The 27,224-nt window shown below is 35.0% G+C and overlaps 1 protein-coding gene across 3 annotated transcripts in view; it reads right to left on the bottom strand.

The window, feature by feature from the left end:
- The window catches only part of ADK (adenosine kinase), a 517,994-nt gene that overhangs the window by 259,967 nt on the left and 230,803 nt on the right, over positions 1-27,224 (bottom strand). For all 3 annotated transcript variants that reach the window (XM_032839711.1, XM_032839713.1, XM_032839712.1), the window contains 2 exons: positions 3,926-4,098; positions 1,001-1,109 (listed from right to left, as the gene is read on the bottom strand). In XM_032839711.1, coding sequence (XP_032695602.1) covers positions 1,001-1,109; positions 3,926-4,098 — 282 coding nt within the window. The remainder of the gene's footprint in view (positions 1-1,000; positions 1,110-3,925; positions 4,099-27,224) is intronic.

Below are 27,224 nucleotides of genomic sequence, written 5' to 3' on the forward strand. Positions count from 1 at the left end.
AGAGCTAACATGACTTTCCTCTACAGAATCCTCTCAATGTAAGCATTTACTTGACATTAAAAGAGGGGCAGGATTTGCCATTCAGAAGAATCAATAATAACCTTGTAAAGCCTAAAGCAGTGAACATAAACATGCTGTAGGAGACATTAACACTAGACTGAAAGAAATAATTATACTTTCAATAAACATGCTCCTACTGGATAATCAATTTTTTACACGTCTTTGCAGCTGTTTCACAGCTCAGGTAGTGAAAGGCAGCAGCTGTTCTATCAAAACCATATATTATATGCATATGAGTTACTTTTAATTTTTCATAGGTATCTACTTATTTGTGATCAGCCACATTTAAATCATATTAAATAAAACAAGGTATTCATGGCGTGATTAATTCAGGAGGATTTTTAGTACCATCTTATTTTAGAAGTGAATTCTTGAGCCAATTATTTTTATGTCAGAATATTTAATAATTCAAATTACATGCTGCCCTTATTCCTAGATTTAAGAGATTTGTCACAATCAATGTTACTGAAATATTAAATTAAAACATGTCATGGTAATTACTATGGAATAAACAGCAATTAAGATTTTTTAGGCAAATAAGCTCAAACTGTTTGCAGTGCATATTTATACCACTAATATTTCCCCACACAATGCCTGTATCATTCACAACAAGCAGCCTAAAAATCCAAAATGTAAATTTGTAGAATTATTTCAAAAGATATTAAGATCTTTTGACTTAATATGGAATTTGATACATAGTTAAGAAATATCTATGTATAATGGAACCAGAAAGAGGCAGGATTACATGTTAAGTAATACAAATAATGTTACCATAGAATGATAATGTTTTTGTTCTGTACTTGTAATAGAGATCCTAACATATGCTGTAAATAATTTGCAGAATAAGTAAAAGATAATTATTTAAAAATGTAAATCCACTAAAACAAACTATAATTAAGTATAAATATGTACCAGAAATTTGAATTAGTAAAATACTTACTGCTATATAATAAACTCTTGCTTTTTCTACCAATGTCCAGTTTTTCTCCATATCAAGATGTTTTTCCTTTTTATAACAATTGGCAGCAGCAAGATTAGCCACAAGGGACCTAAAACAACAACAAAACACAAGTAGGCTTTAATACTATAGCTAAAGTTGTCATGTACTTCTATATAATTAATTAGCAATACTTTCTGCAAATCCTGGTTTACATTTTAATTCTTAACTTTTCAAAATTGCTATACACTGATATTAATAAATATAACTAAAATTAATTTGTTTTGAGTACTTTCTGAGACTTCTACATTGCCTTTGAGATAAAGAGATATTAATCCTTGCTCTAAATACCACCTGGTATTTTAAGAAACTAGAATTTATGTTTCCTTTGGTACTAAAATGATAGGATTATCTATTTTCCACCTTTTGATAGTTTCAAATACAGTTAAGAAATTAAACTATGTTGTTATGCAAAAAAAATTTGTGCAAAAAAGATATATACACATACATACATATATACAACTAAACACTTCAGTTTTTAAGTATCAACACACTATGTACATTGATTATTTAATCTAGTGCTTTAAAAGCCAAGTATGGGATTAATTTTACAAACACACCTATAAATGTAGGCCCTATTTACTATGAGGTATTAATTTGCAAACCAATACATTTTAAAGACTGGAGTAAACTTGGTTTCTATATTTGAAAACTCCTTATACTGCTCCAGTTTTGCAGCTGAAAAATCTAAGCAGGATACTGCATTTAAAATCTTGCTACAAATGCCAGATAGTAATTTTTGTTATTTCCCAACAATTAAAGTTAATAAAATAATTATTTATGTTAAATACAAATTAATAAAAATATTTTTTCTCATTCTGACCCAGAAATTAGAAAATAACTGGCCATTTTTTCATTCTTTCTAATCAAAAGGAATAGTTATGGTTAAAAAATGGATACATCATTTCATCACTTGAGATTTTTAAAATAAGATCAGTTCCTCTGTTAACGAAAAAAAAATTGATTCTCTTCCAAAACATATTTCTACTCATCCATATGCCAATTGACTACTGAAGGATATCAATTCAATTTATGCTCCATTAAATGATTAATAAGAACAATATGAATCAGTAAATTTATACACAAGTATTACTATATTACCATGTTAAGAATAATTAGTCCTCATTTATAAAAGGTCAGTGATCATGACCTTAGCAAAATTTTGACTGAAATGGTTATATATAAAAATAAAAAATAAACACTTCTGCTACTAGTTACTAAATTCTATTTTGATAATAAAACTACTCTTTGATAGGAAACTACATTGTTTCTCCAAAATATAAGTATTCTCCCTATCCAAATGAATGTGGTTAGAGTTTGGAGAGTGAGAACCTGAATTAAGAAGAATACTGCATTATCCCAATTCTTTTGGATCGTGGTTTTGGATAGTGGTAGTAAGAGTTATAAGCTTTATCTAAAACAATTTATCCAATTCTATTAGGTTCTATAATTTAACTGATAATGAATTTGATAGTGGGAGTTTCCCCCCCGTTTCTGACTTCCAATATTATCTGAACATTAATGTTCACCATAACCATAATATTAATTAAGCTTTTGACATCTGGGATACTTAATATTATCATAACTGCTCTTTAAAAATAGCAATTTAGCACAAAAAAATAATTTAGCAATTTTACAGTAGTGAGTGGTAGCAGAAGAAAACTTGACCTATTTCTCACAAACGAGAAAAGGGCACCTGCATATTGTTGGTTTTAGGAAAACTGAAAAGGTAGGTCTAAATAAGTATATTTCAATGTTTGAACAACAAATGGTTTTATTTATTAAAACCTTAAATGATAAAGTTCTATACACACACACAAAAAAAATTACAGGAAAGGTTTGAAAATGGCTTTGGTACCCTAATTATTTTTAGAAGCTGTATTTTAGCTATTTAATGACTACTGACCAGAAGAGTGTCAGGTCCTTAACATACATCTGCTAAAGATCAAGGAGTGAGCAAACTAAGAAAGAGGAAGGGAGCAAGGAGAAGAAAGAGAAGGAAGGAAATAAAGGAAATAAAAAGGGAAAGGAAACGGAAGGAGACAGAGAATGGAGGAGGATACACTCAATATTTTTAGGTGTAAGAAAAAGTAAAATCTCTAGTGAATCACTATTTAGAAAGAGATACCTTTGCTGATTTTAATAATATAATAGCTAGAAAAGTTATTTTGTTTGTCCCTTGCAAAGGAGAAAAAAGGATATGCTGATGAGCAACATAGTATGAACTGAAGAAAAACCGCCACATGGCTTCAAAAGGCAAGAATACAACCAATGTATGGAAAGTCCTGAGACACAAATTTCAAGTTCATAGAAAAGAATTTTCTAAAAAGTAAAATTATATAGAAATCTAATGAATTGTTTTTTAAGTGGTGCCTTACCCATGACTGAAGCTGTTTGATATGGATAGATGACTATTTGCCAGAAATGCTTTACATGACCTAATTCATCTGACACTGAACATAATGTAGTATTTTATATATGTTACAAAATACATGCATTTATCTATGTAGCTGAATATTCCAATCTCAGGATACAGTAAAAAGAGCATTTTTTTCATTCCAGTTTCAGCAAGAAACTAGAAGACAATGAATAAAATGTTTTCCTTATTTTCCTTTTCTGATCCTTATAAAAATTAGAGACTGGGATAGATAATCTCAAAACTTTCATCCCATATGCCTCATGAATACAAAAAGCAGGTACAACAAGGGTATTTTTTTTTTATTAAGAAAAATGATATAAGATGAGTTATTAAAACACTGATAGCAATTAAAACCATGAGATCTAGATTCCAAATTCAGATTGGAATTCAGATTGTGTGATGGTTTAAATATCCAGTTAGTACAAGCCTTCCCTTGGGATTACACCGACCTGTTGCTACCAGTGACGCACACAGCGCAAGTTCCTGTTGTTTGCTCATTTTGCTCATAGTAATGAGCATCCACATGGGCTTCAGCAGCTTTTTTCTTCAAGATCTCTCCAAATGTGTCTGTCCCAATGCATCCAAAAAATGTTGCTGCTTTGTATGGCTGCTGAATCATCCACTGAAAAACAGGAACATAAATAATTTTAATGGCTTAGAAATATGGTACACATAGAATGGCGGCATAAAACGGATGCTTTGTTAGATGCTGTGGCTATTATGAATGGAATTCCAATTCTGTACTAATGCTTATGATAACAAATTTGATATAACAACCACATAAAATCTTATTATACTACTTCCAGGGAGAGAAATAGAGCATAGTGGGGTTAAGAACTCAGAATCTACTCATATAGATTCTAGGTCAATGCTAGCTTGATAAAGAAAAATAACAGTAAGTCCTAAGAGAAGCAGAGTAGCATTGTCATTAAAAGCCCAGAATTAATACTGAAGACCGTCTGGGTTCAAATCTTGCCTGTGCTAATTCTTACATGTATGAGTAAGAGCATGTAACTTAACATTTCTATACCTCATTTTCCTCACCTATAAAGGGAAAAATATATAAATACACCTCAAGAAGTTGTTGAGACTTACACTAAATAAGTTAATGTATGTGCACTGTTGAGCACAGTATCCAGGATATAGTAAATGATATATGCTAGCTGTGGTGGTCACTATTATTTTCCTATTTGTTGTAATTCATGTATAAATTAAGCTAAACTATGATTAAGTCTAATAAATTATTCTAAAAATTTAAAAAGTATTAAAAATTCTAATATCTCAGTCTTTTAGTAGTCTCACTTTAATTTCCTTGCTATAAATTGACAATGGATTGCTTTTAAAATGTACATTTTAAAATATACAATGAACTATTATCTTTCATAATTATCTCAAATTCCTGAGATTTCTAATAGTTATATTAACTATTCTAAAACTGTCATCTATTTTGTTTCTAAAACCTGTATGAGCAAAATACCCCATATAGTAAGTCAAAAGACATCAAAATCTTACCACACTCTCAAATACTTAAAGTATAAAAGAAATGCATGTATATTTGAGAGTTAAAAGGATGAAGAGACAAAGTAAAAAGAAAACTGTAAGATAAATATACAAAAACTGTCCAGGGATTTGTTCTGAAGATACATGTCCACAAATATGAAACATTTGCATAAGTAGTCATTGAGGCATCATTTGTAATGCCAAAATGTTAGAAACAACCTAAATGCCCATCCATAGGAGACTGATTGAATAAACTGATAAATCCCCTCAATGGAACATCACACAGCAACTTAAAAAACAATCAAACAAGGATAAGCTCTACAGAGTAATCGATCCATTTATATAGAGTAACTGTCAGTATATAAAATCTATACAAAATCCATGTATACATATAGAGTAATTCTTTTCTGAACGTTAAAAAAAAAGACGAGTTCAAAAGTGTATATGTGTGCATGTATGTTTTAAGAGACAATGAGAATTAAAATCATATATCCTTTTAGTATATACACATACTCTTAGAATTTATATTGTTTCCTTATTATGTAAAAAGAAACAGAGAATAAACCATGAACTAAATAAAAATGGTTTTTTATCAGGGTGGGTAGGAAAGGAATTAAAGAAACTAAAACATAAGAAAGATGCCTCTGAATGTGCTGCTACACATAAAGTAGCCTTCTGAAATGCTTTTTTGAAAATGCAATTCAATCTGAATTTTAAATGCATTTGGAAAAACACGATAAAGTAGAATCCACAGAAACAAAGAAATCAAAGAAAATATAAAATTGTAACATAATTCAATAGAAAAAGTGTAAATAACTTTCATATATCTTACTTTTCAATGTATTAATGTAAGGAACAAAAACCAAAAACTTTTGGAGGATAGAATATTTGAAATTATTGATTCAGAATAGCAAAAGAAAGAAAAAAATGAAAGAGTGAAGAAAACTTATAGAACTGGGCGCCTGCTTGGCACAGTTGTTTGAGTGTCCAACTCTTGATTTCAGCTCAGATCATGATCTCAGGGTTGTGAGATTACATGGAGCTTGCTTAAGATTCTTTTTCTCTCCCTCTTTCTCTACCCCTCCCCAAAGAAAAAGAAAAGAAAGGAACTAATATTCACATGAGAACTGCAGGAGAAGAGAAAAAGGACAGAAAGTATAGTTAAAGCAGTAATGGCTGAAAACTTCTTGAACATAGAAATAGAAATGGACATCCAGATCCATGAGGCCAAATAGGTTGAATATGAATACAGCTACACTGAGATACAATTAAATTGTCAAAAGTTAAAGACAAAGAAAGAATTTTAAGAGCAGCAGAAGAAAAGAGAGAAGTTATATGTAAGAAAATCCCCATATGATTATGGGTGGATTTCTCAACAGAAATTTTACAGGCCAGGAGAAAATAAAATGAAAATTCAAAGTATCAAAAGAAAAAAAAAAAAACTGTTAAGAATTCTATATCCAGCAAAGCTGTCCTTCAGAAATGGAAGGATAAAAACTTTCCCAAACAAACAAAACCCGAGGAAGTTCATTTCCACTAGACCCAGCTTATAAGAAATGCTAAATGGGGGGGCGCCTGGGTGGCTCAGTCCTTAAGCGGCTGCCTTGGGCTTAGATCACGATCCCAGCGTCCTGGGATCAAGCCCACCATCGGGCTCCCTGCTCAGTGGGAAGCCTGCTTCTTCCTCCCTACTCCCCCTCTTTGTGTTCCCTCTCTCCCCATGTCTCTCTCTGTCAAATAAATAAATAAAATCTAAAAAAAAAAAGAAAGAAATGCTAAATGGAGTTCTTTGAGTGGAAAGGATGCTAATTAACATCATAATAACATAAGAAGGTAACAAAAAACTAACTGGTAATGGTAAATATGCCATCAAAATTAGATTCTGTAATATGGTAACTGTGGTGCATAATTCACTTAGAACTTGTTTAAGTTTAAAAACACGAATGTAGTAAAAATAACCATGAACACAATAATCTGTAATTAGTTACACAATATAAAAATACGCAAATCACAACAGCAATAAACTAAAGTGTGAGGGGGAAGAGAATTAAAAGTGTAAATTAGGAATTCCAATGAAGTTAAGTTGTTGTCGGCTTAAAATAGAGTGCTATAATTTTAACATAGTTTATGTAAGCTTCATGGTAACCACAAGGGAAAAATCTGTAGCAATTACACAAAATAACATGATAAAAAAAGTCAAAGCATATTGTTACTGAAAGGCATCAAAACATGAAAAATGACCACAGGGTAAGAAATAAGGAACAACTACAAAACAACTACAAAACAATCAAGAAGCAGTTAACAAAATGGCAACAGTAAGTCCTTACCTATTGATAATTACAGGAGTCTCCCCTTGTCTCAGAAGATATGTTCCCAGATCCCCAGTAGATGCCTGAAACTGCTGATAGTACTGATCCCCGTATACATTATGATTTATTCTTATAGGTACATATCCATTATAAAGTTTATTTCTAAATTACACACAGTAAGAGATTAACAATAACTAATAATAAAATAGAAAAATTGTAACAATATACTGTGTAGTATATTGTTACAATATGTGAATATGCTTTCTCTCTCTCAAAGTATCTTACTGCACATTACTTGTCCTTCTTGGGATGATAAGTGATGATAAAACGCCCAGATGATGAGATTAAGGTGAATAACAAAGACACTGTGACACATAGCATTATGCTACTACTGATATTCTGGTGATATGACAGGAAAAGGATCACCTGCATCCAGACCATCATTGACTGTAGGTAACTGAAACTGGAGGGGGGGGGGGGGTGTTGGGGAATACTGTATTTTAAATATAAACAGATTAAATTCTCCACTGCAAAGACACAGAATGTTTGAAAGAAACAAACACAAAGATCCAACAAGATGCTGCCTATAAGAGACTCACTTCAGCCTTAAATACACATAGAGGCTGAGAGTGAAGGGACAGAAAAAGGGATTTCCTGGAAATGGTAACTACAACAAAGCAGACTCATATGCTTATATGAGACAAAATAGACTTTAAACTAAAAATGGTACAAAGAAATAAAGAAAGTCCTTATATAATGATAAAGGGGCTAATCCATCCATAAGGTTTAACAATTGTAAATATTTATGTACCCAACGCTGGAGCACCTAAATATATAAGAAAGAAACACAGCTTAAAGGAGTAATGAAAAGCAATAATAGTTAGGGGCATTAATATCCCACCCTTAACAATGAATCATCCAGATCATCCAGATAGAGAATCAGAGAATGGAAGAATGAGAATAATGTAACAGCATATTTCAACAAAACTATAGACCAAATGGACCTAACAGACATATAAAGAACATTCTATCCAATAGCAGCAGAATACACATTCTTCTCAAGTGTATCTCTAGGCTAGTTCATATGATAGACCACAAAACAAATCTTCGTGAATTCATTAAGACTGAAATCATACCAAGTATCTTCTTTGACTACAATGGCATGAAACCAGAAATCAATAACAAGAGGATAGCTGGAAAATTCTCAAATACAAGGAACAACACTCTCCTGAAAATCCAATGGATCAAAGAAGAAATCAAAGGGGAACAAAAAAATTGTCTTGAGGCAAATGAAAATGACAAAACAACATACCAGAATTTGGGGGATGCAGCAAAAGCTATTCTAACAGGGAAGTTTATACTAATAACTGCTTACACAAATAAGCAAGAAAGATCCTAAATTAACAACCAAACATTATGCCTTCTGAAACTAGAAAAAGAAGGACAAATAGTCCAAAGGTAGATAAAGGAAGGAAATAATACAGATTAAAGCAGACATAAATGAAATAGAGAACAGAAAACAATAGAAAAGATTAACCAAACAAAAGCGTGATTCTTTGAAAAGATAAGCAAAATTCACAATCCTTAGCTAGACTAACCAAAGGGAGAGGGAAAAAAAAAATACAAATCATCAAAATTATAAACAAAAACAGGAGGCATTACAACTGATACCACAGAAATAGAAAGGATCATAAGAGGCTACTATGAACAATTATATGCCAACAAACTGGACAACCTATAAAAGGAATGAAAAATTCTTAGAACATATAATTTACCAAGACCGAATAAGGATGAAATACAAAATCCAAATAGACCAATTACTATTAAAGATTGAATCAAAAACTCTCTAAATGAAGAAAAGCCCAGGGCCAGATGACCTCAGTGGTGAATTTTACCAAAGTTTTAAATAGAATTAACATTAATCCCTCTCAAACTCTTCCAAAAAAAACTGAAGAGGAAGGAACACTTTAAAATTTGCTTTATAAGTCAGGCATTACCCTGAAACAAAAGCCAAATAAGGACACTACTCAGGGGAAATAATGGCAAGCTAATATCCTGATGAATATAGGTACAAAAATTCTCAACCAAATACTAACAAACCGAATCCAACACTACTTTAAAAGATCACTCACCATGATCAAGTGGGATTTATCCCAAGAATGAAATGATGGCCTAATAAACACAAATGATAGAATGAAAGAAAAAAATCATATGATCTTAATAGACACAGAAAAAGCATTTGACAAAACTTAACATCTGTTAATGATAAAAACACAACTAAATATAAAAAACATCTCTCAACAACAACATAAAGGCCACGTATTGACAAAATTTAACATCTGTTCATGATAAAAACACTTAACTAAGTATAAAAAACATATCCCAACAACAATATAAAGGCCATATGCAATAAGCCCAAAGCTAAAAACATACTCAATGCTGAAAGAGTAAGAGCTTTTTCTCTTGTTCTTGAGAACAAGAGAAGAATGCCTACTCTCACCACTATTTAATACAATACTAAAAATCCCAGCTAGAGCAATCAGGCAAGAAAAAGAAAAGGCATCATTGCTAGGAAGGAAGATGTAAAATCATCTCTATTTGCAGGTGATGTGATTTTATATATAGAAAATCAATTTTAAAAAAGCTAGAACTAATCAATCAATTCAGTAAGGTTGTAAGATACAAAATAAACATACAAAAAATCAGTGGTATTTCTATACATTAACAACAAATTCTCTGAAAAAGAATTTGTGTATGTGTGTGTGTGTGTGTGTGTGTGTGTGTGTTCTGTTTGTCACCATACAGTACACTTATTTGTGGAACATTAAGGAACAGCATGGAGGACATTAGGAGAAGGAAGGGAAAAATGAAAAAGAATTTTAAAAATCAGTTCCATTTATAATACTAGCAAATAACCAATAAAATACTTAGGAAAAATTCATTAAGGAGGTTAAATATCTATTCCTTTTTTTAAAGATTTTATTTATATATTTGACAGAGATCACAAGTAGGCAAAGAAGCAGGCAGAGAGGAGGAAGCAGGCTCCCCGCTGAGCAGAGAGACCGATGTGGGGCTCGATCCCAGGACCCTGGGATCATGACCTGAGCCGAAGGCAGAGGCTTTAACCCCCTGAGCCACCCAGGTGCCCCTATTTTTTTTTTTTTAAGATTTTATTTATTTACTTGACAGAGAGAGACATGGTGAGAGAGGGAACACAAGCAGGGGAGTGGGAGAGGGAGAAGCAGGCTCCCCGCTGAGCAGGCAAAGGACTTAATCCCAGGACCCTGGGACCATGACCTGAACCCAAGGCAGATGCCTGACAACTGAGCCACCCGGACACCCCAAGATCTCTATTCTCTCTCTCTCTCTTTTTTAAAAGATTTTATTTATTTGACAGAAAGAAACTGCCAGAGAAGAAACACAAGCAAGGGGGAGAGGGAGAAGCAGGCTTCCCATCAAGCAGGGAGCCCAATGCAGGGCTTGATCCCAGGACCTCAGGATCACAGCCTGAGCTGAAGGCAGATTCTCAATGACTGAGCCACCCAGGCACTCCAAGATCTCTATTCTTAAAACTAGAAGATATCGATGAAAGAAATCAACAAGACACAAATAAACAGAAAGATATCCCATGTTCATGGATTAGGAGAATTAATATGTCAATAAATAAATAAAATGTCAATACTACCGAAAGCCATCTATGGGTTCAATGCAATCTCTATCACATTTCCAGTGGCCTTTTCATTTTGTTTTACAGAAATAAACAATCCTAAAATTTAGATGGAACAAGAAAAGACCCCGAATATCCAAAAAATATCCTAAGAAGTTCAGAGCAGGAGGTGTCACATTTTCTAATTTTAGGTTATACTCTAAAGTTATAGTAATTAAAACAGCATGGTACTGGTATAAAAACAGACAAACAAACCAATGGAACAGAATCAAGAGCCCAAGAATAAAAACAAACATATACAGCCAACTAATATTTGACAAGGAAGTCTCTTAATAAATGGTGCTAAGAAAATTTGCTATTCACATGTAAAAGAAAGAAACTTGATCCCCTAACTTACACCACCTAAAAAATTAACTTGAAGTGGATTAAAGACTTGAATCTATGACCTGCAGTCATGAAACTCTGAAGAAACATAAGTAAAAAAAAACTTCCTCGACATGGGTCTTAGAAATAATTTTTTGGAAATCACAACTAAAGCACAAGCAACAATATAAAAAATAAACAAGTGGGACTACATCAAACTAAAAATCTTCTGCACTGTAAAACCAATCATCAACAAAGTGAAAAGACAACCTATGGAATGGGAAAAAATATTTGTAAACCACATATCTGATAAGGGCTTAATATCCAAAACATATAAAGAACCCATAAAATTCAATAGCAAAAAACCAAATAATCAAATTCAAAATGGGTAAAGGACCTGATTAGACATTTTTCCAAAGAAAATATATGATTGGCCAACAGGTATATGAAGTGATGCTCAATATTGCTAATCATTAGAGAAAAGCAAATTAAAACCACAGTGAGATATCACCTCATGCCTATTAGAATGGCTATTATTGGGCACCTGAGTGGCTCACAAGGTTAAGAACCCAACTCTTGATTTTGGCTCAGGTGGTGATCTCAAGGTCATGAGATGGGGACCCATGTCGAGGCAGAGGATTCCCTCTCTTCTGCCCCTCTGCCCATCCTTCCTCTAAAAAAAAGGGGAGGCCATTATCAAAAAGACAAGAGATAACAATAATGGTGTGGCTGTAGAGAACCCTTATGCACTAATGGTGGGAATGTAAATTGGTAGAGCTACTATGGAAAACAGTTTGGAGTTCCTTAAAAAATTAAAAATAGGGGGTGCTTTGCTGGATCAGTTGGTGGAGTATGCAAATCTTGATCTCCTAGAGTCATGAGTTTGAGCCTCATGTTGGATATATAGACTACTTAAAAAAAAAAAAAAAGTAAAGTTAAAAAATAATTAAAAAATAGAACTACCATATGATCCAGCAATTCTATTCTGGGAATATATCCAGAAGAAATGAAAGCAATAATTCAAAAAGATATTTGTAGGGGTGCCTGTGTGGCTCAGTTGGTTAAACATCTGCCTTCTGCTCAGGTTGTGATCCCAGGGTCCTGAGTGGGGAGCCTACTTTTCCCTCTCCCACTGCCTCTTCCCCAGCTGGTGCTCTCTCTCTCTTGATCGCTCATTCTCTCTTGAAAAAAATAAAATAAAATCTTTAAGGAAAAAAAATATCTGTAGCCTCACGTTCATTGCAATATTATTTACAATAGCTAAGACATGTAAGCAACCTAAGTGTCCATCAACAGATGAATGGATATGTATTTTTTTATTCATGTAGAAAGCATGGTTAAATGATCAACCATGTCTGTTTTATGTGGTAAAATAGAAAACCGAAATCAGTAACAAATTTTAGTATGATAATTTAAATAACTTAATATGCCATCAAAATAATAGGAAACTTCAGTCAGTGAAAGTGAAGCCATTATGATGTAATTAAGCCTAATTAAATCAAAGTAGACATGTTCAAACTATAGTGTAAAAAAGGGGTGATATCCAGGCTTAAATCTAACTTGTAACTCTTCCATTAGCAATCAATATTATTTAAACCTGCAAGACAAAAAATGAAAAATAATAGAAATTTTCAGCAGGTTTTGTTATAATTCCATCATCGAATATTTCATCACAGGAAACTGGCTAACATCCTATTTCTGATATTAGTATATTGGGACACTGACAAAATATGAGAACTTTACTCTTGACCAGTGATTTCCATTTAAGTTTGTTAATCCATTGTGAGAGTTTACTAGGCCAAAGTAAACACACAAAACTAATAGAATCCAGGTTCACTGCTTCAGAGCACTTAATAACTTAGCTGAATCATTAAAGATGTTATAATCAGAAAGCTGAAATAAATTAAAAATAATTTTTTAAAAGTCTAATTTGTTAAGAATTGTATTAAAATTTTGGTAATTCTCTTTTACCTCAAACACAATGTGTTACCAATACTTCACCAATCGGTTTCCTACCATTCTGACATCCAATCAAACACTTAATGCATGTCTAGTAGAGGATAAGAAGATGAAAGTAACAGTGTCCCTAACACAGTCACACCACTAACATTTTCACATCTTCCAGAAAAGAAATTCAACCCTTTTCATAATCTGCATATTATGCTGCTCCTTTTAGCTAAAACAAATTGCTCAGCTTGTCTGTTTATACATGTATAGCACATCCTTAAACACCTATCTTTAACTCTCCTAAAGAGTCCAGAATTACATGTATGTTATGAATAACTAGAAAACAAAATCAGTATGAAATAAGCACAGAATTTTCAGACACCGGAAAAAGGCAGGGCAGACTGTGATCTCTGGTAGAAAAGAAGCAAGATAGGCCCTTACGTCATGTAGGCTCCCTGCCAGTAGGCAATTTCCAGATTGTGGTGTGGGGAGAAAAAAGGCAAACAGAGCCAGGCATTCTAGTGAAATGAGGAGACAGAGATAAGTGTTCAAGAAGAATCAAGAGACTAGAAATTGAAGAAAAAGAAAAAAAGGCTTCAGAGAGTAGTGTGCTAAAATCATAACTCTTAAGGCTCTGACTGAATTCCATCCAATCTGTGCATATTTAAGGAATGTTATCAGATCACAAGGAAGCTACATAAATGCTTCAGGATTAAAAACTGGGGGAGATAAACCATAAGTGACTCTTAATCTCACAAAACAAACTGAGGGTTGCAGGGGGGAGGGGGGCTGGGGGGGTGGGGTTATGGACATTGGGGAGGGTATGTGCTATGGTGAGTGCTGTGAAGTGTGTAAACCTGGCGATTCACAGACCTGTACCCTTGGGGGAAAAAATATATGTTTATAAAAAATAAAATTAAAAAAAAAACTGAGTTTATCAAGGTCTCAGGATTCAGTAGCAGCATACAAAAATCTAATATAATTCACATACTATCAAGGGACAGTTGAAAATTAAAATTGAGAAAATAACATCATTTATAATCACATTAAAAATGAAACATATTGAGACAAAATCTGAGAAAATGAGTACAAGACCTAAACAATAACACTACAAAGTTTGCTGAGGGGGGAAAAATCTAAATAAATGGAGAGCTATACTAAATGTACAGATTAGAAAACTCAATATTCTTAAGATAGCAATTCTTCCCAAACTGATTCACAGATTTGTTGCAACCCCATTCAGTACCTCAGTAGGATTTCTGAAGATACCAAAAAGTTGATTATATAAATTAAAAGTAAAGGAAGGGGAACTAGAAGAGTCAAAGGTTGGGAAGTATGTCAGTGTGAAGTAAACCAAAACTGCTAAACCCCAATTTCTTGAAATATAAAATGTAGATAATATAATCTATTATCTTGTAAGGATGTTTCAAGAATTAGAAACAGACTAACAAGCCATGCAATTTAGTTCAGTAAATGATACTTATTATAGTTGGATCTCTTTTATACAGAATGAAAGGGCTCACACTATGCTCTAAGTACACTTAAATGGAGATCAAGAAAGCCACAGCCATAATTGGTAACTTTAAATAAATATGTGAACTAGTTTATTTCAATTTTAAAAGCAACAGTAAAGGCAGAATATCAACTGAAAAGACCAGGAGGGAGATAAACTGCAGCTGAGGGGATCAGAAACGGCTTCCAGAGACAAGTGACATGATCAATTTGTCTATGAACAATGGGTATAATATTCAAAAATGGCTATAAACTGGAAAGAAACTAGAGACACTGAGTATATGCCTACTTCCTATCTTGGGAATTTTATCATGGTGTCCGTAAGGCAAAAGAAATTCTAAGTATTAAGTAGTCAGTTCCAAACAACTTAATAAGTTACTTATTTCCTAACAATTTAGCACATGTCACGCACCATAAAATTCTCAAACCCTGGAATCAGATTGAGTGCCACCAATCCCATTTCTTGCTTCACATTGATTCTTGTGCAGTACTTAAGGATTTTTTTTCCTTTTTTACCACTCAAAACCCAGCTTTGTAGAGTATCTGATATTACCAAAGGAATGTAGCAATCTAATATTAAAACAGAAATATCTGGAGCTAGTGGTTCATGCTGTTTCTGATAGGTGTCACTGTTTTGCTAGAAAATTTAAAATACCCTGTTGACCCAATGTGGGTTTGTTATAAAACCCAAGGTGCCTTAGCACAGAGATGGGAAAACAAGAGTATAGTCTTAACAAAAACAATGAAAAAGGGAAATGAAGTACTATTAGGCATATAATGACAGAGCACTATGTGGGAGGGAAGACTATGAGAAAAGACGATCCAGGTCAGATCGTTAAATGCCACTTTAAGACGGTTAGGCAGCAGAAGCACCTTTTGGCTCAGTTAGTAGAACATGTGACTCTTGATCTAGACGTTGTGAATTTGAGCCCCATGCTGGGTGTAGAGATTATTTTAAAAATAAATTTTAAGGGGGCACCTGGGTGGCTCAGTGGGTTAAGTCTCTGCCTTCAGCTCAGGTCATGATCCCAGGGTCCTGGGATTAAGCCCCGCATCGGGCTCTCTGCTCAGCAGGGAGCCTGCTTCCCCCTCTCTCTCTGCCTGCTGCTCTGCCTACTTGTGATCTCTCTGTCAAATTAATAAATAAAATCTTCAAAAAAATTTTTAGGGACGCCTGGGTGGCTCAGTCAGTTAAGCTGCTGCCTTTGGCTCAGGTCATGATCCCAGGGTCCTGGGATCGAGTCCTACATCGGGCTCCTTGCTCAGCAGGGAGCCTGTTTCTCTCTCTGTCTCTGCCTGCCACTTTGCCTGCTTGTGCTCTCTCTCTCTCTGACAAATAAATAAATAAACAAATAAATAGATAAATAAATAAATAAAATCTTAATAAAAATAAATTTTAAAACCCTTAAAAAAAAGAAGTTGAGGCAGTATTTTGTAGATAGAAGGATGTACATGAGGGTCTTTGAACAAAGGATTGCGATAAGAGATGATGCCTCATTAAGGTACGGAAGCAGAAAACTTACAACTGAATTTAAATAGGTGCTGAATAAATGACACATTAAGGTTCATTTTAAGAGTCTTTAGCAACATAGAGAAAGACTTCTTGGGGCACCTGGGTGGCTCAGTCAGGCATCCAACTCTTGGTTTTGCCTTAGGTCATGATCTCAGGGTCCTGGATCGACCCCTATGTCGGGCTCCGTGGTCAACAAGGAGTCTGCTTGAAGATTCTCTTTTCCTCTCCCTCTTCCCCTCCCCCCACTTGCCTGTGCTCTCCCTAAAATAAACAAAAAAGTCTTTTTAATAAAAAGGAAAAAAGAGGTTTCTAATAATATTAACTGCCTTCCAGATGAATTTCCTCTTTGCCACCTAATGCAGTATTTAGGACAATATAACTGAAAATGATGCTCAAGAGCCAGTCACTTCTAAGACAATGCTATATACTTTAATTCAATTCATAATAGAATAATGAAGAATGACACTAAAATAGTTGCAGGATAAGCCAAAGAGAAGCAATTTAAAATCAGAAAACCCAATGAGGAATTTCAGGAAAACTGTAAACCACAACGAAAAGAAGTTAAATGTCAACTGGGAAATGACAGTAATAAGCAGATTGGAAAGGCTTATGAGGAAATCAAAATTGAAGTAGTTGGTTAGGAAAACAGCATATATCACATGGTTTAAAGGGCTGATTGTCTCAGATGACTGGTAGGCTACCAAGTGACACAGTGAAACACAAACTTTTCGTAAGTATTATTACAGAATCTATTCTCCCTCAATAACTAGTAATGTTAGACTCCTTTCCTGACAAAACTGCTCTGTTTCCCTTGTTGACAGGTGTCCTATTAATAAAAATCATGATAGTCCTATTATCCCCAACAATCTTCAGTTATTTTTCTTGTTCAATATCTGTTAACATCTATTTCTCAGAAGAAATTTTAGGAAACTTTGGCCTAGTAAGAAAAAAGCATAAATGTTAGACTCAGATATATATAAATTCATCCAGTTATGTGACAGTAAATTATATACTCTACTAGAGCTTTTCTTTCTTTCAGATTTATTGTGAGAATTAAATAAGGTAAGCAAAGTACCTATAGTAGTGCTTGTTAAACAGTATTGATAATGATGAAAAATAGTAACAGGGCACTGAGATATGATTAAAAAAAAAAACTTTCACTCAGTCCAATTTCATTCAACTCATTCCATAAGTATTTGTGATTATTTACCAGCTGGGCATTATTGTAGTAAATAATGGATAAAGCAGTATTTCTCTTTTGTAGGCTTCCATTCTTTTCCCTATCCCTCAGTGTTCTGCAGGCCTGAATCCAAGGATTATCGCCCTTCTCAACCCTATACACTTTTTCTGGATATGATCTAATCTCTCCCCACAGTTTAAATTCCCATCTATACACTGAGACTCCTCACCTTTATCTTTAGTTTAGACTTGCCTTCAGGTTATTGATCTGAATATCCAAATGCCTATGACCCTATTTTGCCACTAAATCTAGACATTTCTACTTCTCTGTGTCTCCGTTATTACCACTTGAGCGCAAGCCACCATCTTCTCTCAATCAGACTACTCTGAAAGCTTCTTTAAAAACTTTTGTTGAAATATATTCACATAACATAAAAGTTACCACTTTAAAGAGTGTAGTTCAGTTGTTTCCTCTATATTCACAAGGTTGTGCAACCATCACCACTATCTAACTCCAGGACATTTCATCTCTCCAGGAAGAAACCTGTGTCTTCTCTCTCTCAAAGATATACAATCTTAAAAAAAGAAAGAAACCTGTGTCCATTAGCAATCATGCCCCATTCTTCTCCCCCTCTAACCCCTATGACCGTTTGTAAAGTGTCCCCCTGCCTTCAGTTCTTTTGTGTGTGTTTATATTTATTTTGTAATTAAAAAAAATTTTTTATTGTAATTCCAGTTAATAGTGTTGTATTAGTTTCAGGTGTACAATATAACGATTCAACTCCCTGCCTTCTGCTCTGCTTCCTTCCAATTCACTATACTTTGAGTTATCTTTCAAAAACGTCTTTCAAGCAGAGTTCAAACAATTTCATGATTGAACCACCAAATGCCTCCCCAAGTTCATCTAAAGGTATTCATTCTCTAGACTGCAATGTTCTAGTACCATTCCAATCATATTCTCATTCCATTCATATTTCATCTCTCGTTCTTTCTAGCTTAGATCACAGGCCTCACTTTCTCGGGTAAGCTATTCTTGAACACTACACTAAATGCCTAAGTTTCATTTTGTCACAACAAAGTGTATTGATCCCATTTAATTATAATTTCCTATTCAACATACTTGTTTTCCCAGCATTTGTGAAAGATGTATAGGGTACATTTCTACATCTAGAAGGGTCCCTCCACACTCTATATACTTACTTAAGTGTCTGTCAAATAAATGAATCAATAGAAAAGGCATAATCCTCTCTTCTTCTAAACTTACAGTTTATAGTTATATATAAAAATTACCCCCCCAAAAGTACATTACCATTGAGGAGTTTTGGGGAAGATGATGGAATAGGAGGATTCTGGGGGTCTCAGAGAGAAGATCACACCAAAAAGAGTAGACAGGGGCACCTGGGTAGTGCAGTTGGTTAGGTGACCAGCTCTTGATTTCGGTTCAACTCATGATCTCAAGGTCCTGGGATTGAGCCCCACGTTGGGCTCCATGTTCAGCAGAGAGGCAGCTTGAGGATTTTCCCCCTCTCCCTCTGCCCCCTCCACCACCCTTCCAAATAAATATATCTTTCTTTCTTTCTTTCTTTTTTTTAAAGATTTTATTTATTTATTTGACAGACAGAGATCACAAGCAGGCAGAGAAGCAGGCAGAGAGGCAGGCAGAGAGAGAGGAGGAAGCAGGCTCCCCGCTGAGCAGAGAGCCCGACGCGGGGCTCGATCCCAGGACCCCGGGACCACGACCCGAGCCGAAGGCAGAGGCTTTAACCCACTGAGCCACCCAGGCGTCCCCTTTCCTTTTAATTTTTTTAATGTTTTATTTATTTATTTGACAGAGAGAAAGAGAGAACATAAGCAGGGAGAGTAGCAGGCAGAAGGAGAGGGGGAAGCAGGCTCCCCACTGAGCAAGGAGCCCTATGTGGGACTCTATCCTAGGACCTTGAGATCAGGACCTGAGCTGAAGGCAGATGCTCAACTAACTGAGCCACCCAGGCCCCTCAAATAAATAAATCTTAAAAAAAAAAAAAAAAAAAAAAAAAAAAGGTAGGAGAGGTGGAGACATGGTTGGTAACCAAATCCCCTGTGTGACTAGCCACAAATGAGAGGGATATCACAAGCATGGAAAGGCAAGCAGACCAAACCTCAAACCAGGCACTCCCAACACTGGGGACCTACACCAGTTTGAAAACCAGTGGGCTTTAACTCCAGGAAAGCTGGACGGCAACAGAAAACTGAGTCTGCACCTTTAAAAAGCCAGTATACTGAATAACTCAGCCCAGACCACAGCACAGAGGAAGCAGTCTGAAAGCACCTTGAAGGACATATAATGACTAATGTTAGAATATGTGCCTGAGAGACAGGGATCTGCAAAAGAATTTCCCTCATGCACCATGTCTCTTCCCCTCCCCTCAGCCTGGATAGTTGGGGGCTTTCAGAAGTCAGCACCAAAACTCTCCATCTACCTTGCTAGTAACCTTGTGCCCTCAACCCAATGTGTTCCTATGAAGCTGGTCCTTCCAAAGTGGCTTCTGCCCCACTGCACCCTGCAGGCAGGTCCTGCCAGGACAGGCACCACTCCAAAGTGACACCTGGTCTGGGGAGGGGAAAAGATAAGCCCACACACCAGTGCACCCACATTTCTTGCACCTAAGCCTCTTAGCCCGCTATGCAGACAGCAAGCCCTGCCCTACAGTGCAGTAATTTCTTGTACATTGGCCTTGGCAACATCTTTATGGCTATGTCTCCTCAGGCAAGAGAAACAAAAAGGAAAATAGGCTATTGGGACTACACCAAAATAAAAAAGCTTCTGCACACACAAAAAGAAACCATCCACAAAATAAGACACCTACTAAATGGCAGAATATATTTGCAAATGATATAACCGATAAAGGATTAATATGCAAAATATATAAAGAACTTATACAACTTGACACCAAAAAACCCCAACAATCTGATTAAAAGATGGACAGAGGACCCGAACAGACAATTTCCCAAAAGAGACGTACAGATAGATGGCCAACAGACACATGGAAAGATGCTCAACATCACTAATCAGGAAAAGGCAAATCAAAACCACATAAGGTAACACCTCACACCAGTCAGAATGGCTAGTATTAAAAAGACAAGGAATAAGAGTTGGCAAGGATGCGGAGAAAAGGGAGCCCTTATGCATGGATGGTGGGAATATAAGTCGGTGCAACCACTGTGGAAAATAGTATGACAGTTTCTCAAAATACTACACATAGAGGGTCACCTGGGTGGCACAGTTGGTTGGGCGTCCAACTCTTGATTTCGGGTCAGGTAGTGATCTCAGGGTGTGGGGATCCAGCCCTGCGTGGGGCTTGGCAGAGAATCTGCTTGAAGATTCTCTCTCCCTCCCCCTCTGCTCTTTCTCTCTCAAATAAATAAACGAACCTTTTAAAAAAAATATTCAAGCTGAAGGCAGATGCTTAACTGACTGAGTCACCCAGCTGCCCCCAAAAATCTGATCTTGAAAACGGAAGTCTAGAAAATGTCTTCAGAAACAGAATTCAACACATTTCCACAACATTAAGTGAAATTACTAAATTCCTTCGTATAATGAAATGATGTTGTTGATGATGTTGTAAATATATGGCAATATCCCGATGGAGTTCAGGAAACACTACTCCAAACTATGGCAAACTGGTTGAAGGAATTTGAGAAAACAGCAGAAGCAGGACAGTCACTCTGACCTTCCTTTCCTTCTTCCCTGAACCAGGTCATAATACCTTCATGTGAGAGATGTTCTCCCTCTATCTGGAGGAAAAGAGCACCCTCATCTCCAAAGACAAAGGGACCATAAGAATCTTATAAAAAGGCCTTGCTAGGGGCGCCTGGGTGGCTCAGTGGGTTAAGCCGCTGCCTTCGGCTCAGGTCATGATCTCAGGGTCCTGGGATCGAGTCCCGCATCGGGCTCTCTGCTCAGCAGGGAGCCTGCTTCCCTCTCTCTCTCTCTCTGCCTGCCTCTCCATCTACTTGTGATCTCTGTCAAATAAATAAATAAAATCTTTAAAAAAATAAATAAATAAAAAGGCCTTGCTAAATTTCCCTCAGTTTTATTACACTTGCCTCATACTCTCTGACCTATCATGTTTCTACAAAATTTCCCACTATTCCTCAGACCTAGCATAAAAATACACAGGTAAACTGTTTCTTTGGGTCTCCATTTTCTAATAAGGACTCTGTGCCACCACATCCTTATATTAAATAAGTCTGTATGCTTTATCAGTTTAATTTTCAGATCCAGTCAGGGACCTGAGAGGGTTCAGGAATATTTTTTTTTTCCCAACCCCAAACAACTTCAAATTAAAGGTGAATATAGGAAGAGCTGTGGTGGAATTTAAAGGACATTTTTATTCACCCCTATATTTATTATAATTTAACATTAATTTCTAAATCATATTGTGATTTTTTGCATATATTCCAAATACTTTCTCCAAACAACTTAAGAAAATATGCACTAAAACCAAATTAAACCAAAGGTTAGCAAAACAAACAAACAAACAAACAAAAAAACCCACTATAATTAGCCAAAGGTGAATTAGAAAAAAAACTATACTTAAGAGCTAAATTAGTGAGTACTTACCATATGTCTGCCATTATGCTAGTTCTTTACCTAACTAAGTTATCTCTCAGTTAATCTTAACCACCAGGCACAAGGTAAATACTATTCCAATTCATAGGTGAGGAAGCAGAGTCAGTAGGTCAGTGGCAGAACTTAAGTCTGTATGATTTCAGAAGGTATACTTTCAATCATTACTCCAGATAGGAGGAAAGAAAGGGAAGTGAAAAAAATCATGGAATGAGTGTCATCAGACCTCAGTCATAAAACTAACTGGCTTGAAAAAGAGTAACTGTGTAACCTTGTAGAAGTATTTAGTTTCTCTGGTTATCATTATCCTTCACTGTAAAAGTCAGAAAACTACAGTGATTTTCTAAAAGATCTATCACTTCAAGCTATGAAAAGAAATGAAGAATATATGGTAAATACATCAAGGAAAAAATCCAAGTAGAACTTTATCATGGCCAATTAAAACTAGTACAGAAAGGTGAGGAGGATAAGAAACCTTTAGAGAAAAAGCACAGTGGTCTTTAGAGGTAAGAATGTAACTTGCTGCATTTGCCCAGAAATTCTACAAAATCCAGAGAGAAGCATGCCAACTAACAACCAAAGAGGAAGAAAAGAATTGAGGAAAATCCTTATTCTTTACTATTTCTAACATACATGTTGTAAAAAGCAAAATCCCTCAAGGCAGTAAACATCTGCCCATCAACACCTATCAGCAGCAACATCAAAAACATAAGGCAAAGGTCAAGTCAAAGTTTATTGACAATGATGAACTATGACAGCCTCTATTAAATTACCCCTTCCTTCAAGGTATATGTGATCAAAGCAGCAAAGATATTTTCACTCAGTCACATAACAAGCTATTTGTTGAGATTGAAACATCTGGTCAATATCTCCTAACACTGCAATTTCATGCACAGTTAGCATTAGGGCACATTTCTTCTCCTCTTCTTACAGGGTCCATAAGGGTGGCACATATGGCTGATCATTTCATTCAAAAAGGATCCAATTCAAGGCATTACACACAATCGTCTGTGCTTTATGGTGTTTTAAGTCTACCTGCCATCGTTTTCCATCATCATTGCTCACTGCTGTTCTCTTCTACTATAAAAGCCTGCAAATATGACAGAGCACTTAAAGCTTAACAGCGTTCCTCCACTGGAGTTAGAAAGCATTTAAGGCAAAGGAATCTATAAAGTGGCAAGTCATTTTCCATTGTCAAAACCTCCCAATACATTAAACTGTTTACCACTTTATTTACCATTTAAGCAAAGATCTAATGTAGATTGAAAAATAATTTTTAATGTAAAATCAAATGCTTAATTTTCTGCATGCAGAATTATGAAAGTATATTCTTTTGGTATAATTTTAAGTTACAGTAAGTGACATGAAAACAATATCATAGAAACATTTAAAAATTAATTTTAATAGGGGTCTTCAGAGTTTATTTTTTAATTTGACAAAGAGGAATTCTATACTAAGAGAATAAGAATGCTATAATTTTATCAGTACCATATGCTGAAAATTTTCTTCTTGAAATTCATGCATTTGTTGTCATGGTAACAGGGCCCAACACTTATGGTAGTAAACCTGAACTCACACCATAGATTTCTCTTTTTCTCTTTCTTCCTTTAGAATAAGGAAAAAACTGAGTGGAGGTAGGGGACATCTTTCAAGCTACTGTTTCAGATTTCTTTTAACCATCTCCCCGACAAGTAGCATAACTATATGAGTAGAGTTGTCTTCTGAAATATAAGAATTTGCATAGACAATAACTAAATGAATTTCAATAACGAAATATCCTTCTAGTGATAAAGAGCCACTTATGACCATCTTACAATAAGCAAAATGCAATGGCTGATTAAAGAAGGAGAATATCAAAATAACAAGATTAAACTAAAATCTGACTTAGGTGTAATCTCCAGGACTGCTACCTTAGCATAGAATATAAATATATTCTTTATTCACTTGTTCATTAATTTCATCGGTCAATCAACTCTAAAGCTATTTGTTGAATGGATCTATAGGACAGTCACCTGGCTGGCACTGGAACACAAAATTAAACAAGTCAGACATGTTGCTGTCTCATACAGATTCCATGCAGAGCAAAACATAAGGCAAAACAAACAAAAACATTAAACAAAATAACTGTAAGAAATGCTATGAAGGAAAAAACAAATGGCTGAGAAGGACAATGGGTGAGAGAGAGGGGCAAGGAAAAGTATCCACTTTAAATAGACCTAAGGACATTTAAATTGAGACACAAAATATGACCTAAGGACATTTAAATTGAGACACAAAATATGCAATGAGCTAATCAGGTACAGTGAGCTTAGGGGTTGGGGAATTTTCCAAATAGAAATATCAACTGCAAAATCTTCTGAGGCAAGGAAGAGGTTAGCATATTCAAAAAACTGAAAAGCAGTGTGGCTAAAGCTCAGTGAGGGAGCTGGAGACTAGCTAAGATAAATTTGGAAAAATATGAAAGTTTCAGAAGATGCACACCTCGCTGGCAATATGAAGGAGAATAAATTTTATTCAGGGTGCAACAGAATGTCACTGAAGGGTCTTAAACAAAAAAGCAAAATTATCAAATTTAAATATGGGTCACTTCTGCTACTGTATATAAAAGGATTTTATACTGTATTTAAAGTAGAGAAAGTAAAAAAAAAAAAAAAAGAAAAGTAGAGAAAGTAAGATCAATTAGGTATTATTCACATCCCTATCCAGTCCTTTGAAAAAGCTTCTTGGTTCTATCCTTACATTATTTCCAGATTTTAACCACTTTTTTCAACACTTTTCATTAATTCCACTGCTATCAACCATCTAAGTTACTATAACCCCTTGCTTAGATTGTTGCAATAGATTCCTAATATCCTTACTTCCATCCTCGACATTTTCCTTTTAAAATATTAAGTCAGTGGATGCCATTCCTTTGCTCAAATCCTACAATGCTCTCCGTATCACTCATTAAGAAGCAAAAATCCTTACATTAGTCTAATAGCCCTACAGGATCAAGTCACACTCCTTTACCTCCTGCTGTCTCTTTAACCTCATCTCCTGCACTTGTCATATTCTGCTCCAACCAAACTCAACTCCTTATAGGATTCTGCAACATGCCAAGCATGCTCTCCCTTAGCAACTGCTGACATCTCTACTAGACTGGATTTCCTCAGCTAGCCAGATGGCTCTTTCCTCATCTTGAAAATCTGTATTCAAATCTCCTCTTCTCAAGAAAACTGTTCCCACACATCCCACTTAATATTGTAAAATGTCTCTTTTGTTCCAACATTCCCAATACCACATGCTTTTACTTTTTATCCCTATCCTAATTTCCTCATATATTACATTCACTATGTTTCTCCATTCAACGAAAATATGAGCTCCTTGAAGGCAGGAAATTTTAATCTTTTGCTCAGCAATGCATCCCCAGCATTTGACACATAAGTAGATATTCAACAGCTATTTGATGAATTGTATCTTTTTTTAATGAGTTGTATGTTAACAAATCAACAGATAGCAAAAGAGCGATCAAAAGATATCAAACACTTATTTATATGCTATCCATCATATATTCCTAAAACAGCATATTTTAAAACAAGAATAAAAAGAGAATAAGGTAATTCTTCCACAAATATTATCTATTAATATTACTGAAGGATTCATGTTACCACTGCCACTATTTAATAGTGTTATGGCCCCCATAATTATATCCTGGAATTAAATAAAGCACTAAAAACACGGAAAAGATAAAAACATAATGTTACAATATGCAAAAAAAAAAAAAAAAGGAAAACTTACCAACATTCTTAAGTTCTGCAATACTATGGAAAGCAACTCACTCTTAACTATAAACCATGAGATAGGTACACTTATAATCTCCCTTCTATAGATGAAGAAACTCAGGCACAGGAAGTGTAAATAACCCAGGATTTGAATCTATACATTTTACAAACAAAGCCCAAGTTTAAACTACTATTCTGTAATGATCCCTAAAGAGGATCCACTAAAAAATTATTAGAAATAGTAAAGAGAGTTCAGTAAGATATTCAGTTACTGAAACACATATTTAAAAAGTTTCTCATATACTACTAATAACTTATTGGAAAAACAACAAGGAAAAATTTCTACATAGAATAGTACCAAGAAGAAATCACACTGAAGCCACTGATCAATATTAGCATCACTGAAAGTGGGATAAAAGATATGATGCATTACAAATGAGATATAATAAAAATAACAGTATCAGTTTTAAAATTCTTGCCTAAGGAAAGAAAAGCTGCATCTAAACAAACCTCTAGCTCTAACTATAACCAAAGACTAAATAAGAAGCAAATAATGAAATACAGAGTAAGGTACTTTACAAATGAACCCATATCTCTTAAAAAAAAAAAAAAACAAAAAAAAACTTTAAAAAAGGGGAAGCAAGGGGCACCTGGGTGGCTTAGTACTTAGGCACTTAGTACTTAAAATAAGTTGGTGCATTTCCTACATTTCTGTATTCTTCACATTTTTGGTTAATGGGTAAGAGGAGTTCCTACCCCCAAATGACTCAGGTCATGAACCCAGGGTCCTGGGATGGAGCCCCGCAATGGGCTTCCTGCTCTGCGGGAAGCCTGTTCTCCCTTTCCCACTCCCCCTGCTGGTGTTCCCTCTCTCCCTGTGTCTTTGTCAAAAAAAATAAATAAATAAATAAACAAAATCTTTAAAAATAAATACACGAGAGGGGAAAGGAGGATTACTAACTAAATAATACAAAGTATAAATGCAATGTTTGATTATTATTTAGATGGTGATTCAAATAAACCTATCACAAATGTGTATTTTTAAAACAATTATGAAAATCTCTGAATTGGAACTGGATATTAAATAGAATTAAAAAATTCATATTTTAAGGTAATTGTATTTTTTTTTAAAGTGTCATTCTTGGACAGGCAATCTGAGGACTAATAGGTGAAATGACCAGAGAACTGGGACTTAACCTCTTAAGAGAAGAAGAAAAAAATATTGGGCCAAATGCTGATATTTATCGAAGCTAGATAATGGGTACATGGGGTTCGTTATGCTATTCTATTTTTTAAAAATATTTATTTACTATTTGAGGAGGGGCAGAGAGAGAGAGATAATCTGAAGGGGACTCTCTGCTGAGCACAGAGCCCCAATCTCTGGACCC

This window comes from Lontra canadensis, unplaced genomic scaffold (assembly GCF_010015895.1).
Source record: "Lontra canadensis isolate GAN:19392208 unplaced genomic scaffold, GSC_riverotter_1.0 scaffold3, whole genome shotgun sequence".
NCBI classification, from domain to species: domain Eukaryota; kingdom Metazoa; phylum Chordata; class Mammalia; order Carnivora; family Mustelidae; genus Lontra; species Lontra canadensis.